We start from the raw sequence: 14276 nt of genomic DNA, 5'->3' as shown, positions 1-14276 counted from the left end.
CTCCAAACTAGTTCTCCCACGAAGGAGTAATGATGGTGGTTAACACTGCAGCAGAGAAAGATATTTAGAAGTAGATTTACTGCCGTCTTTTTTTGGAGTAAGAGATTCAAGTTCTATGGTAACAGTAGGTTTCCATATCTGTTTCCCTCCAATTTCAATGTCTGTAGCCATTCTAGTCTCTACAAATTCTCTCTCTATGAGGAGATAGAATGTCACATCAAGGGCTCAGTGCCCCCAAGCCTGACAGCACGAGTTCAATCCCCAGGACCCCACAAGGTGGAAGAAGAAAACTTACTCCCTTAAACTGTCCTCTGACCTTAACGTTCACACTGTGGCTTGGATGAATGTGTTTAAAAAAAAAAAAAGTTGCAACAAAACAATCCTCAGTCTGAGTTTAAGAGGCAATGAAACAGAGTCGGGGCCTACCAGATCTCAAATAAAGTGCAAAGTCTACAAAACAGTAACGTGAAAAGACGGGCCACTGTTTTTACATAGATTAACTACAATACTCACACAACCTGAGCGCTCTTCTCCCTTTAGAGAGAACTGACAGTGTGCGGAGGACCAGGAGCGTGAATCACAACGACAGATGGCGACTTCATAACTTCCAGGCACTTAGGCAAGGTCACTCATTCAAGATTAAACGCGATGATTATCAACTCCCGGCAGGTTTCTTGTAAAACTCAGCCACATCATTTTAGAGCCCTGTCTTACTCCATTATGTCTCAAAACTGTGTGAGATGTGGGCTGAAAGGGATTAGGAGAGATCTGCTCCACAAGATAGCGAAGGCAGGCTGTGGAAGAGAATCCTAGGACCCGGAAAGAGATTCTCAGTACGTCAGTACTCAACCGCGAAAGCCAGGATACGGAAAAACACCTCACTTTTCTTAAGATCCACTCACGGTATTTCATGTGATGACTGCTTTGTCTACATGTAAGTGTGTGTACCAAGTGTGTGCCTGTGCAGCTCAGAAGAAGAGGGCATTAGGTCCCCTGGAACTGGAGTAATGGATGGTTGTGAGGGCTGGGAAACAAACCTGGATGCTCTGTGGGAGAAGACACACACACACACACCACACACTCATACACACATACACTACACACACTCACACACACACACCACACACTCATACGCACACACACACAAAAAAAAAAAATCTGGAAAAAGATACAAAACGAGGGTTATTGGCAATGGGAAGCAATGAAATGTCCAAACAAAAACCTCTTAAACAGTAAACATAAAATTTGCTTTTCATTTGTGCTTCAGCACATTTATTTTCTCGGATTACCACCATGTCTAACTTGTAAGGTAAGAAAAACTTAAATTTAAAAACACATACAAGCTGTGCGTGGTGGCGCACGCCTTTAATCCAAGCACTCGGGAGGCAGAGGCAGGTGGATCGCTGTGAGTTAGAGGCCAGCCTGGTCTACAAAGTGAGTCCAGGACAGCCAGGGCTACACAGAGAAACCCTGTCTCGAAAAAACAGAAAACAAAACAAAACAAAAAAACTCAAACAAACAAAAACCCCACATACAAAGGATAGGTGGAACTACACTGCAGGACAGCCTGCCCGTGGCCCATTTGCCACCGGTGGAGGTGGACCTGTCAAGCCAGCCATGTAGATCACTTCAGATGCCTGCCAGCCACCTGGGTCGCCCACCTGGCTGGAGTCTCAGGCTCCTTTACCAGTGTGAAAACAAGACTGGCTCCCTGCCTTCAGGGACTGCTCAGCTGAGGGGCCTAGAGTCTGCCCTTGAAGAAGATCCTCATGGAACAAGACACAAAGTTACGAGCACAACCCCACTCCAGGCACCTTGGAAGCCTTACAGCTTCTGAGAGGTAAGTAAGAAACAGTAAGGACTTCCACAGTGGACTGCTCTATTGCTTCAGAGTACCATCTACTTCCTCCAGGACCACGCTTCCTGACGCACTAGAAGGCAAAGGCCTTCTAAGACAAAACCCCACCACAGAGAAATGCACTGGGGGCTTTTCAAACATGACGGTTTGGACACACACTTGTTTGGAAAATCTTACACCTCATCCTTCTTAATAGAGAACAGCAGTGCTGGGAGTGCAACTCAGAGACCCAGGAGCCCAACCCCAGCATCCAAAATCAATGAAGAGGGAGGGAAGAGTGCCCAGGAGAGGGAGAAAAGGTCCAGCTACGCAGAGTTCTCCTAGCTTCGCTGCCATTGTCCGGGAGGATCTTCAAGGGCAGACTCGTTCCAAGCTCCCAAACTGAGTAGTCCCCGAAGGCAGGCGGCCATTCTTGTTTTCACTCCGGTGAAGGACCCTGAGACTCCAGCCAGGTGGACAGCCCAGATGGCTGGCAGGCGGTCTGAAGCCGTCTACATGGCCGGCTTGACAGGTCCACCTTCACCGTTGGCAAACGGGCTACACATGCAGGCTGTCCTGCATATAGCGGCTTCCACCTAGAGAGGCTCTAGCCATCTGCAACCAGATTTACCTATCGACGACGACGACCCAAAATAAATCAAAAGCAGTCTGGACTTTGCAAATGTGGTCAGAGGGGAAACTTTCTCATCAAGAACCTTCAATCCGGGTGATTTATTACTTTAGGTGATTTTGGTACACTGCAGGGTCTATAAATAACCATGAGAGTGCCACGCAGGATGTTAAAATTATTGGATGCAGTGATTGAGAAATAATGCATTAGTGGGCATTTTCTTAAGTTGTTTCTGGTGCCCTGTTAGCACCCTTCCATAAGTGGAGCGGAGCTGGCGGCAATGACAGTTGGTGTGGTGTGGGTCTAGCCATCACTGCGGACTCCGGTCTAGCTCACACAAGCCAGCTAGCTCTCTGGATGCACTATGAGGAGGGTGAGCCCTTCCTGCCCCTTACCTGTGGCCCTCAGCAGCCCTCCTCAGTGGCTGAGGTCTGCCACTGAAGGTCATACCGTTAGGACTGGAGGAAGAGCTACTGATAACCCCTTCACACCACATATGTAAATCCCTAACGCTGACTTGTAGATGCTGTCTGAAGCTTTTCTTTTGCTTTGTTTTTAAAGATTTATTTACTTATTATTTATATAGTATTCTGCCCGCATGTCTGCCTGCACACTAGAAGAGGCCACCAGATCTCATTATAGATGGTTGCGAGCCACCATGTGGTTGCGAGCCACCATGTGGATGCTGGGATTGAACTCAGGACCTTTGGAAGAGCAGTCAGTGCTCTTAACTGCTGAGCCATCTCTCTCCAGCCCTCTGTCTGAAGTTTTAAGACAATTCAGAGGTTTAATGATAACTAACATTATAGGAAGCATTATCTCCTCCCATAATTATGTAAATAATTCAGAACTCACATGGATATTTGAGATTGAAAGTCAAAATAAATTCATAAAGAGATTTGCTTTGCTGATTGCCCTTTGAAATCCACTAGAAAGTCTGTCCTTTATATCCCGAAAAACAACAACAAAAACAAAAAAAACCCACCAGACTGGAATGAAAGGAAAAGCCCCAAAGCCAAGAAAGTTCAAGTTCAAGTATGCACCTGGCATTTGGGTTTGGATCCGACCAACAGGTAACTAAGTGCCTGGCCTGGGTGGTAAACACAAGCAGAGGCTCCCATAAGCAGCGCAGGCTACCCCGCCGCTGGCTGATGGGATTCTTTTTTAGACTATTGAGAGGATTCTGGGGAAGCACAGTGCCTAACTGAGAAAGCAAGTTGGACTACAGTTCAGAGATTCACAATTATGCGCTTTCCCCCCAATTTTCATTTGCATGGGAAATACATCACCATTTTTCCCAAAGGGCACCGAACTTCTCAGAACTAAGAGTTTGGCTTCTATGTACACCTTGGATAAGTACTCCCAAGAGGAATTACAGTAACAAAAATTCAATGGAGGGGCAAAGTGTGGCTTTGTTTTATTTCAATGAAAACACCAAGTCTCCTACATAAGCCCCTGCCCCACTCCCACACTAACTACACTGAAATCTCCATGAGATATTTTCAAAACAAATGGACTTTTCAAGCACTTGGGCCACTCCAAATCAAGGACTTGCATTAGCATTTCTTAGCACCAAATCCAACGAGCAATTATGCATCAGTGTCACTAAGCAGCCTCAATTTCTGTGCTAACCCAGTGCATTTATTATCTTGACTTTTATTAATTCTAATTTTTGCAATGCATAATTCCTTCCCCCCTGGAGGCTAAGCTTATTTACAGAATAAACTATGCATAGAATTACCCATAACTGTCACTGTTTCCCTATGATGTCAAAATGGACACACTGATGATTCCCAAGGCTTTGGTTTTAAAACAGTTTAGTTTGGTTGGTTGCTAGAGTCAGATTCAAACACAGCTCAGGCTGGCCTCAACTCACCACGTAGCTCAGGATGACCTTGAATTTCTTATCCTCCTGCCTGGCAATATGAGCCATGCTGAGGCTTGGTTTTATGCAATGTTGGGTCTAGAGTATCACAGGCAAGCATTTTACCAACCAAACCACACCCCAGCCCTTGATTTTACGTCCAATGCAAAAGAAAGAAAGAAAGAAAGAAAGAAAGAAAGAAAGAAAGAAAGAAAAAGAAAGAAAGAAAGAAAACCTAACCCATAATACTGTCAACTATAATAACAGTACAGAGCATTCGGGACAGGCTTCACAAGAGATGGACAGTTTGAACAAATACGCTCACTGTCGAAGCCATTTGTAAATCCAATGTGTCTGTGAGTGAAATGAATGGCTTTGTCAATTTAGAGCTTGTAAGAAACTGACATGAGTGAAAAGGCTTCCTGAAAGGTTAACCTCAGAGGATAGAGCCCGTTGCATCGTCGGTCCTCCAGCCCTCCCAGAGTGATGACGCAGGCTATCCATTGCAGGAAATGGAAATGATGCAGGCCATTTGCAAGGTGCGTGTTGGAGCTCAGAACCCTAGACCATAGAACAGGCCCCGCCAGGCAGGGGAGATCATTTTGGAAGTGAGTCGTGTTCCTGAGCAGACGTGACTGTGACCAACCCAGTCAGGGTGGCAAGGCAACCCCATAAATCCAACAGTAGCAATTGTGCCGAGAGATACTGGGTCAGTATCTCATGCCCATGTAGCAGGTGGCACGCTTGGAAAGGCGGGGAGAGAGACATATAAATGCCCTCTGGCCCAGAGGCCCAGGCAAGGAATAACATCATGAGCTTCTTGGCGGGTTCCACGGTGTGGATTTACCTATGATCTGCTGCCACTGGTCCACAGGGGAAAGGCTGGGAACACACAAGTGGCACTTAGAAAGAGAAATCTGGCAGACTGTTTCCTATACCTGTGAAACTTGACAAAGCCTTGTGTACTACCTACCTGTTTCTCTATTTTGCCTTCCTAGTAACTAGCTCTTTCTGTATTTTCTGGGAGTACAGATCTACAGTGGATTCGGGGTCTTGGAGTAGGTAGGTGAATCAAGTTTTGCATGAACAATTTGCACATTATGCTTGCAAAGATACTGATTTGCCTACGGTCGTCTCTTAAATTAGTTGAATATTAAGGTTTTCAGAAGTAGGTAATTTTGCCCATGTGTAATATATTAAGCTCCCTTGATTAACATCTGAATTAATCTAGAAATATTTGAATTGAGGGCCAATGAGATACCAAATAATCAAAACTGTTCTCAGGAACAGAAATATTAATTAACACTTTCCTTTGGAAGGGAGGAGCTCTGTGGTCCCGAGTTTGGGATCACTGGTTCCATCCTACACACACACACACACACACACACACACACACACACACACACACACACACACACCACCACCACCACCCTTAAGGCAGTATGCAGTACATCAGTAACACACACACACACACACACACACACCACCCTTAAGGCAGTATGCAGTACATCAGTAAGTCAGTAACACAAAAATAATTAAGGCATGTAACAGTTTCCCAGTTGAGACAGGGCCTCACTGACAAGACCAGGCTGGCCTTGAACTCACAGAGATCTACCTACCACCAGCTTCCAGAATGCTGGGGATCAAAGGCGTGCACATGACACGCAGCTCCAATGCATGCTGATGTCTGTGGTGGCTCAAGACCAGGGTTCTCCAGGGACCTTCCTGGCCCTCGGTGTCAGACATTCTACCTGGTGGACGGAATGGGACCGCCACTGCTGGACTGCAGTGAGGACATTCTGTAAGCCAATCTAATAATCTTGCGTGCATGCGTGCATACACGCGTGCGTGTTCTAGCGGGCCTCTGCCTTTAGAGAACCATGGCTGGGAAAATCAGCAATTCTAGACTGCAATTAAAAAAAAAAAAGGTCCAGAGTAATGCTTTACTAGCTGTTTTTCTTTTTCATTAGCAAATGGATCGGACCACGCCCAGCATTGCCACAGCAGGACAAATGGGATAAATACATATGAAACCACAACCAACCGGCACGCTGCTCCTGGGGAGGGAAGATGCTCCCGCTGCTGCCCCCACCCCCTTCAGTTGTCTACAGCCTGCTAATAGTAGTCCAGCATGCTGCCCAGCTCCTAAGTTGTTTTTTAGGGAATTATTCTGGTTTGATCTGAAATATCCCCACAAGCACATATACGCTGGATTCTATCTGGTGGGGAGGTTGGGGCGGGAGGCATGGCTAGCAGAAGAGGTCGCTGAGCCAGGTCACTGAGGGTTGTAGCCTGGCTGCCAGCTTCTTTACTTCCTGATTAGTCACGAGGTGATCAAGCTGTAAACGCCTACTGTCGCAGACGCAAACCCCAAAGCCATGCCCTCCCTGCCAAGATGGGCTATACTCCATAGCCAGGAACAAGTGTTCCACAAGCGAGAACCAAAATACCCATTGCCCAAGGCTGCTCATGAGTTCTCTCGTACCAGCAAGTAACCAACACAGGACCGTCCCCGTTTCCTCAGTCCCCCCACGCCCAGGTGGCTAATTCTTTACGGGGCCATCTTCAGGGACACTCTGACACACAGAATGGTGTGCACCTCTCCTCCTCAGTGCAGGCCGGACCCAGGACAGAGCCAAGGAGAAGCCCTGCCCTTGGCAGAAGCTGCAGCCATGAGCGACGCCTGCCTGCATGGCATACTCTGCACAGATAGTTTTCTGAGAGCCACAGCAGCGCAGGACTTTGGTATTGAGGTTTTGAGGTTCCCATGGCTACAGACAAGTGCTCCTCCCACCAAACCACCTGCTGCCTGCTCCCCCAGTGCTCCTAAAGTACTCAGGAGTGACCCACGGAGCTGGGTCAATATCGCATTGATCACAGTGGGAGAACAGTCTTAAACACAAATGGTAGATCACAGGCTGGCAAGAGAAAGCTCTGGCGAAAGAAAATTCTTGTCAGGGCTTAACAGTCTCTCTCTCTCTCTCCCAGCCAATGGCAAACGCCAGCTGCTATTCAACATCTGGCACTCGAGCCCAACGATCAATAATAATACACTTTCTCTTAAACAATTCCTAATCTTGGCCTCTTGGGCTCCTGTTTACTTCAAAGGCAGCCCTCAGAAATTCGCAGCACTTTACAAGGTCATGTGGCCAGCGAAATGTAGGCCAGGGAGGCGGTTTCTCTCCCAACCACCAAAACCACCAGGTCTTCGTTAAGGTCAAAATTATCATGAAACGTTATTTACATAGTACACAAGGAGCGCGGCTCTGCAGCTGTTATACACACGGCTACGGTGCGCAAGAACACACTAAAAAGATAAGGAGTCCTGCGATTTACTTACTGTTCACGAAAACATTAAATGTCACGGAAGCGCTGACATCCGAGTTGGACACCAGGAAGGTGTAAGTGCCTCCTTCTGTGTCCTTTAATCTGGTCAGATGAAGTTCGTTCACATATCTACAAAGGAAGGACAATAAATCAAGCCCCTGTGGAGAGTCTGTCCTGGAGTGCAAGTCTCGGTTGGCCACCCTTTCTACCTGGGAAGAGGTGCCTCTCTCGGGGGTGTGGGGAATATCAATGAATCATTTAATTTAGTGTTAACAAAACACGCATGTGTGCGTGTACACCAACACACTACAAACATGCAACCACACTCGTGCCACACAGATCCACATAGACAGACACACACACACACACACACCATAGTCACTCCATTTGAGACAAAGGTTTGCATGTGAAGACACAGAAATAGGCTAGCCAAGCCTTTGGGGCCACTGTCCCAGGCTACCCTCACGACCACTTCCCCCTGTGCCCACACTGGAGCAGTACCCTTAACTGTGTCCTAGGAAACCCTAGCTCAATAGCCTGCACACACCCCCGATTTTCATGTCGACTCTTGGGCCCTTGGGATCCACATGGCCAGGAAGTCCTCCACCCACTGTCACCCTACCTTGCTTCTGTCAACAATGTTATCTCTTGGCTTTCCTATTACCTCCCAGACTTCTTTTCCCAGAGTCCCCTGCAATATTTGTTATTCAAGTATCTGCTCCACTCAGGGACCTACACAGGAAGGCTGTGAAGAAAGAACACCACACAATCCTTAAGCTAGTGTGAGCTCTCGGTGGATAGACCCGCTCTGCAGGCCTTGGCCAACTCCTCAGGCTCAGTGGCCTTGCTCACTCTCCTCTCACTGCTCGGCAGACAGCCAGCTCAGATTCAACCACCTGCCGCTAGATCAGAGTTTCTCATCTCAGCCTCTTGTGCAGGTGCCTCTGTCCTGTGCCTCCTCTACAGGCCTATTCCGATGTCCCCACAGGGCCCTGTTATAGGTGCAGGTCAGGACACCTCATATCTGTAACCTTCACCCAAGGGTCACCTTGAATGGTCAGGCACAGAGACTCGGTGTAGAGTACCTTACTCAGCTGGCTTCCTGCCCCCTCATAGCTGTCTTTCTGCAGAACCCCGGGCCCCATCCCCACCAGATGCCCTTGAACTCCCCTTCCTGTCTAAGCCTTGAGCATGCAAGATCCCAACCTAAGAGCACCTCACCTCTGCCACTCCTCCCCTACCTGAATGCTCCGCAAACCCACCCTCTTCTGCCCAGCCCTCAACAATCCAGGCTAGCCTATCAGTTCACCCTCCTGTCCATCCTACAGTCAGCAGCTGCTGACAGGAACAGCATAAGCTCTACGCAGTTGCTGGTCCCTCCCCAGTCACTCCATCTAGGTCCCCTCATCTCACCCTTCTGTGCCGTGGTTTCCTCTTCCACAAAGATGGGGGGTATTAAGAGCGCTACGGGGCCAGTCAGCACAAGCACCTGAGTTTGGTCCCTGGAATCCCAGTAAAGGTGGGGGGAGACAAGTGACTCCCAGAGGCTGACCTCTGACTTTCACACGCACCCTGGGATGCACTGCGCCCGTGCGTATCAAATTAAAGTAAAGGTTAAGTGCTACATCTAAGGTTTATGCTGATATACAGAAGGAATGTGTGACAAAAAGAAATAGACGTACACAAGGTATTATTACGGCTACTATTGTAATTACAGCGTTCTGACGATCTTGTAAGAAGAGATCAGATTTAAAAAAAAAAAAATCAATCACCTGGCCCAAAGCTTAATGACTCACGGTTGCCCCCAGAGTTTTAATAAACAGTAACAATACTGACTCCGTTTTCTAAGGGGAATTATTGCGTCCTGAAGGTGTGCTAGTCATTGCTTTAGGTTACCCTTACAACTAGGAGAAAAGCAACCCCCACTTCCCAAGCGAGAAACAGAGTCGGCACATGCTCGCACGCGTGGTGTGAGCATTCTGAACCCACAGCAAAACGGAACTCTTGGCTGAGGGGACACGGAGACAGCCCCAGGTGCCTTCTTCCCCTGGCATCGCCCCACGCATTGCTGGGTCATCAAAACATGGCCTGGGGAAGCTGCTGGGAGCGAAGTGCACGAGGCCCTGTCTTACCTGATGCTGCTTTGGTTGTCGGGCTTGAGATACGCTCCGCCCTTGTTAGTGGCGGTCCTGTTCATGTAGATCCACTGCTGGCGCTCAGGCTTGGGGTAGGCTTCGTACTCAACAACCAGGTCTACGTTCTCTCCGTCGTTCACGAACACCGTGGTGTTCCTCACGGGGAAAATGCGAATGAATCCTTTATCTAATAACAACACAGTAAAGGCAGCGATCACCGTCCACACCTGACAGGAGCACACGCCGTCACTTTAGAGCCGCGAGAGTGACGGCTTCCCGGGGGGCGTGGCAACGGCTGAGAAGATGCGAGCGACCCACGCGCCATCATCATCCCCCCTTCGCTTGTCACCGCACCGTGGTTGAGGCAGGGCACACACTAAGTCCTGCCTCACGCGCAATCCCACTTGTCTCCACACTTGTGTGGCTGTAGCAAGAAAATACCGCTGAGTCAAGGTAAGAATGAGCTCTAATACCTGATAAACTGCAATATATATATATATATATATATATATATATATATATATATATATATATATATTTTTTTTTTTTTTTTAATATAAAATTTTGTATTTGAAGAAAATGACTGGTGGTTCATCCATATCACACGTTATCACGCCACAGGCCATCAGGCAGACAGCACTTTACTGTGAAAATCCAACTCTTACCTTTTATGGGGAGTAGGGATGGGTGCTTTTTTGGAAGCGACAAAAGTCAAATATTGTAAAGGGTCCATTTGAATGAAGGTAACGGGAAACACAACAGTAAACAAAGGGAGAAAGACTGTTTAGGTAAACCAGTAATTAAAATATGGGTAGCACTTTCCATTTATTAAAAATAGCAAAACTAATTTAAAATAAGCCCAAGAATCCCGAGTATGTTCAAAGTAGCACAGAGAGCCGCACACGACAAAACTGGCACACGCCTTCTCAGAACCAGTTAGCAATCGAGACTTTCTTTTTTTAAATTATCTATTTTTAAGTCTAAATCCTATAATTTCCACTTGAGAACTCTTCTCAAAATGGGTTAGAAATGCACAAAGTGCTATCTGTACAGGTTACAATAACTCTTGAAATGAAAGAACACTGGTGAAGTAAATAATATAGCCTTAGAAATGGCTACGTAGTAACCCAAGAGCGAGCTTGAAAGAGAGCAATAAGCTAATTGCCAATATTATTTTTATAGCCACCATTTAGGGGATGCTTACTACGTGCCAAGAACTGCCTTAGGCACTTTAGCCCCCATTTTATTTAATAATTATGAATATTTATGCTTACAATCATTCTGAAACATAGAGTTCTAGCCTCTAATATATAGATGAAAAACGGGTTATGGGGTTTTCCGTCTGTGTGCGTGTGTTGTATTGTGTTTGGTGTCTGTATATGGTACGTGTACATTAAGAGTGTAGAGACTAGTCTGGCAGTGGTGGCGCATACCTGTAATCCCAGCACTCTGGAGGCAGAGGCAGGCTCTGAGTTCCAGGCCAGTCTGGTCTACAGATCAAGTCCCAGGACAGCAAGGGCTACACTGAGAAACCAACCGTGTCTCAAAGGGGGGGGGGGGGAGAAAAAAGGAAAAAAGGAAGAGTGGAGAGACTCCTGTCAGAGCAGAGCAGGACTCCGGGGGTTGTTCACTGAGTCAGAAACTATTTCAGCGAGAGTGACCGGCCAGTGAGTTCTCAGGATCTCCCCTCTCTGTCCCCAGTATGGGGGTTCCAGTCACACACAGCGCCATGCTTTGGGTTTGTTTTGTTTTGTTTATCTAAGTGCTGAGAATTTGATCTCAGCTCCTCGGGCTTGCAGAACAAATGTTCTTACCCACCAAGCCATCTCCCGGCCCCACATTAGAGACTTAGTGATAACTTTACTTATAGGTAACACTTGTAATCTCTAATTTATTGATGAAATCAATGATTTATATTTGGATCCTAAGCCGTAGAGGCAAAGTCTAGCTTTGAACATGGGTCTAAGAGAAGCCAAGAATGGCCTCTTTTTTTAGAGTCTCTATACATTTTAAGTGAGAGAGAATAAGAAAATGAATAAAATTGTATATATAATGAAAACTCATATACAAAAATATAAGCAAAATATTCAAATCTTTAAAGAAAAATAGTTACGTCAAGTTAGAGTTTAAATTTTCTTCTATTTCGTTTTCAAATGTTTAAAATTAATTGTAAACTTTAACTTTGCAGTTATCTACATATACACAAGAGATTGCCGTTGGAGTTTTTAAAACACTCTGGTTCAAAGTAAACAAAACAAAACAAAACAAAACCCAAAAAAACATAACCCAGTGTAGTGTCCTCTATCTACTGAACCAGTAAGGGATTCTTTTCAGTGGGGAATTGAAAAAAAAAAAAAAAAAAAAATCCAAACTAAAAACTGGAGTTGTAACTGGCCCAATCCTAGCATACAAACAGCATAACCCCTGTCGCTCTTTGTGGTGAGGTCATATTTTCAGATACTGCACAATGGAAAAATGTCATGGTCATCATAGATAAAATATGTAGGCAGGCCTGAGTTTTCTGTAGTCTAACCTTGCTCAATATAGGTTTTATGAGTTAACTATAAAGAAGAGCCAAGTGTTACAGGCTTGGTTGCCAGTAAAAGGGCTTGTGGGATGAGGTAACTGAACTGTGAGGGTGCCAAGTTCATCAGTGGATATCCTTTGTGAGGTGGCTCTTTGAGGGAAATAGGTCAATTGGGGTATGCCTCTAAAGAGTCTATCTTGTGTCTGGCCTTTCCTGGCTTGCTCTCTGCTTCCTGGCTGCCGTAAGTGAGCACCTCTCTTCTGCCACCCGTTCCTACTCTGATGTCCCAGGCCTGCCTCAAGTCTACAGACTTGAAACTATGAGCCATCAAACCTTTCCTCCTTTAAACTGTTTGCATCAGGTTTTTTGTGATAGTAACAAAAGGCTGACAACACAATGGGAGCTACGTTACTTGGTAGAACAAAGCTTTAAATTTCTATAATGTTAAGAATTACTAAGATTATCTTAGGTACTATAACATTAAAAAAAAAAAAAAAAAAAAAAGGAACTCTAACCAAATTGTTATAACATAAAGTTTAATTTTTTTCAAGTGCTTCTGCATTAAGAAATTAGTGGTACATTAACTTTTAATTAGGTTCAAACTCTATGCCTAACACTCCCATAAAAATCTGCCTCTTTTTCATCTCCAACACTATGGGAGCTGTAGGCTGTTTCTTCTGAGAGGAATTGCAGAGAGAAAAGTGGACTACATTAGAAAGCTAAGTAACAGAGCCCCTAACCCCCAAGCCAGGGGGAGATGCTGGTTAGGTTTATTTACCTCACTACAGTAACGTTGTAATGTTTTTATGGTTTATATGCAGCCCTGACTACCATGCTGTGTGCCTTCACTATACATGACTCTTAAAGTAGTAAAAAAGGAAAAGTCATCACAGCCCCACAGACTTCTTCTCTCACCTACCCCATGTTGCATCTGAACCCCACTCCTAGTCCCAACAGAATCACCCTGACTTTGTCCCTGCCCGCTCCTGACTCACAACCCACTCTTGACCTGCACGACAAAACCAGGTTCAGATTTCACAGCCACACAGCTTTCCAGTCACACAGTTCTTATTCTTGGAAACCGATGAATGGATTTTTAAAATCCGATTACATACAACGCTATGCTCAAAACATCCTCACTAATTGCTTTCTGGAGCTGAAGAGGGTACGGCAACATGCTCCCTGATCAACTTAGCAAATTAGCGCTTATGCAGTCTAATATTTTAAAAGCATAGCCTTCTACTCAAATTAATAAATGGCTCACGACCACAGTTGGGGACAGAGGAGTATACTTTCTGTGTGATGACTCCAGAATGAAAAGGGAAGTGTCTTCTCTGTGTTCCTCTGCTGAGAGACTTCAACATGGGCAGGAACACCAAATTCTTATGTTACTACAGGAGAGAAAACAAAACAAAAACAAAAACAAAAACCTAAAACTGCAGATCTCTGTTCCATAAGTTACAGAAATCTTGGGTGGGGGAAGGAGAGAGATGACACAAACACTGCACGGCTTCATTACTCTTTAGAAAGGTAAGTGTCACCACTCTACACACGTGTTATCAAAAGCAAGAACCAAGAAAATGGTTGCATTAAAAGGCATGAAAATATTAATTTTATGTGTATACAATAAAAATGGAAAGGTATCTTTAATTAAAAAAAAAAATTAGGTGAATTCAAACAACATCCAGAAGACAAAAAAACACACATACACAAAACAAAAAACTATGAATAAAATAATTTTGAGATCATTATTATTGGTTCTGGATAAATCAAAAATAACAAGGGACCCTCTATGCACTGCTTCTCTTTAAGCAGCTGCCTGGAAAATAAACACTTGCGGAATCTCTAGCATCAGAGACCACCAAAGCCAAACCTGCTGCAGCAGGCAGATGTGGGGACCGTGGGAGCAGAGAGGCCCTGAGGAGCTGCTCTAACAGGGACAGCGTGGCCCTCCT

At 45.6% G+C, this 14276-nt stretch overlaps 1 protein-coding gene across 2 annotated transcripts in view; it reads right to left on the bottom strand.

The window, feature by feature from the left end:
* Positions 1–14276, bottom strand: part of Kit (KIT proto-oncogene, receptor tyrosine kinase) — a 77619-nt gene that overhangs the window by 21028 nt on the left and 42315 nt on the right. For both annotated transcript variants that reach the window (XM_051170243.1, XM_051170245.1), the window contains exons 6-7: positions 9792–9981; positions 7673–7788 (exon numbers count right to left, since the gene is read on the bottom strand). In XM_051170243.1, coding sequence (XP_051026200.1) covers positions 7673–7788; positions 9792–9981 — 306 coding nt within the window. The remainder of the gene's footprint in view (positions 1–7672; positions 7789–9791; positions 9982–14276) is intronic.

The sequence above is a fragment of the Acomys russatus genome, chromosome 28 (assembly GCF_903995435.1).
Source record: "Acomys russatus chromosome 28, mAcoRus1.1, whole genome shotgun sequence".
In the NCBI taxonomy this organism is placed as follows: domain Eukaryota; kingdom Metazoa; phylum Chordata; class Mammalia; order Rodentia; family Muridae; genus Acomys; species Acomys russatus.
This window is presented reverse-complemented; position numbering and strand designations above follow the sequence as displayed.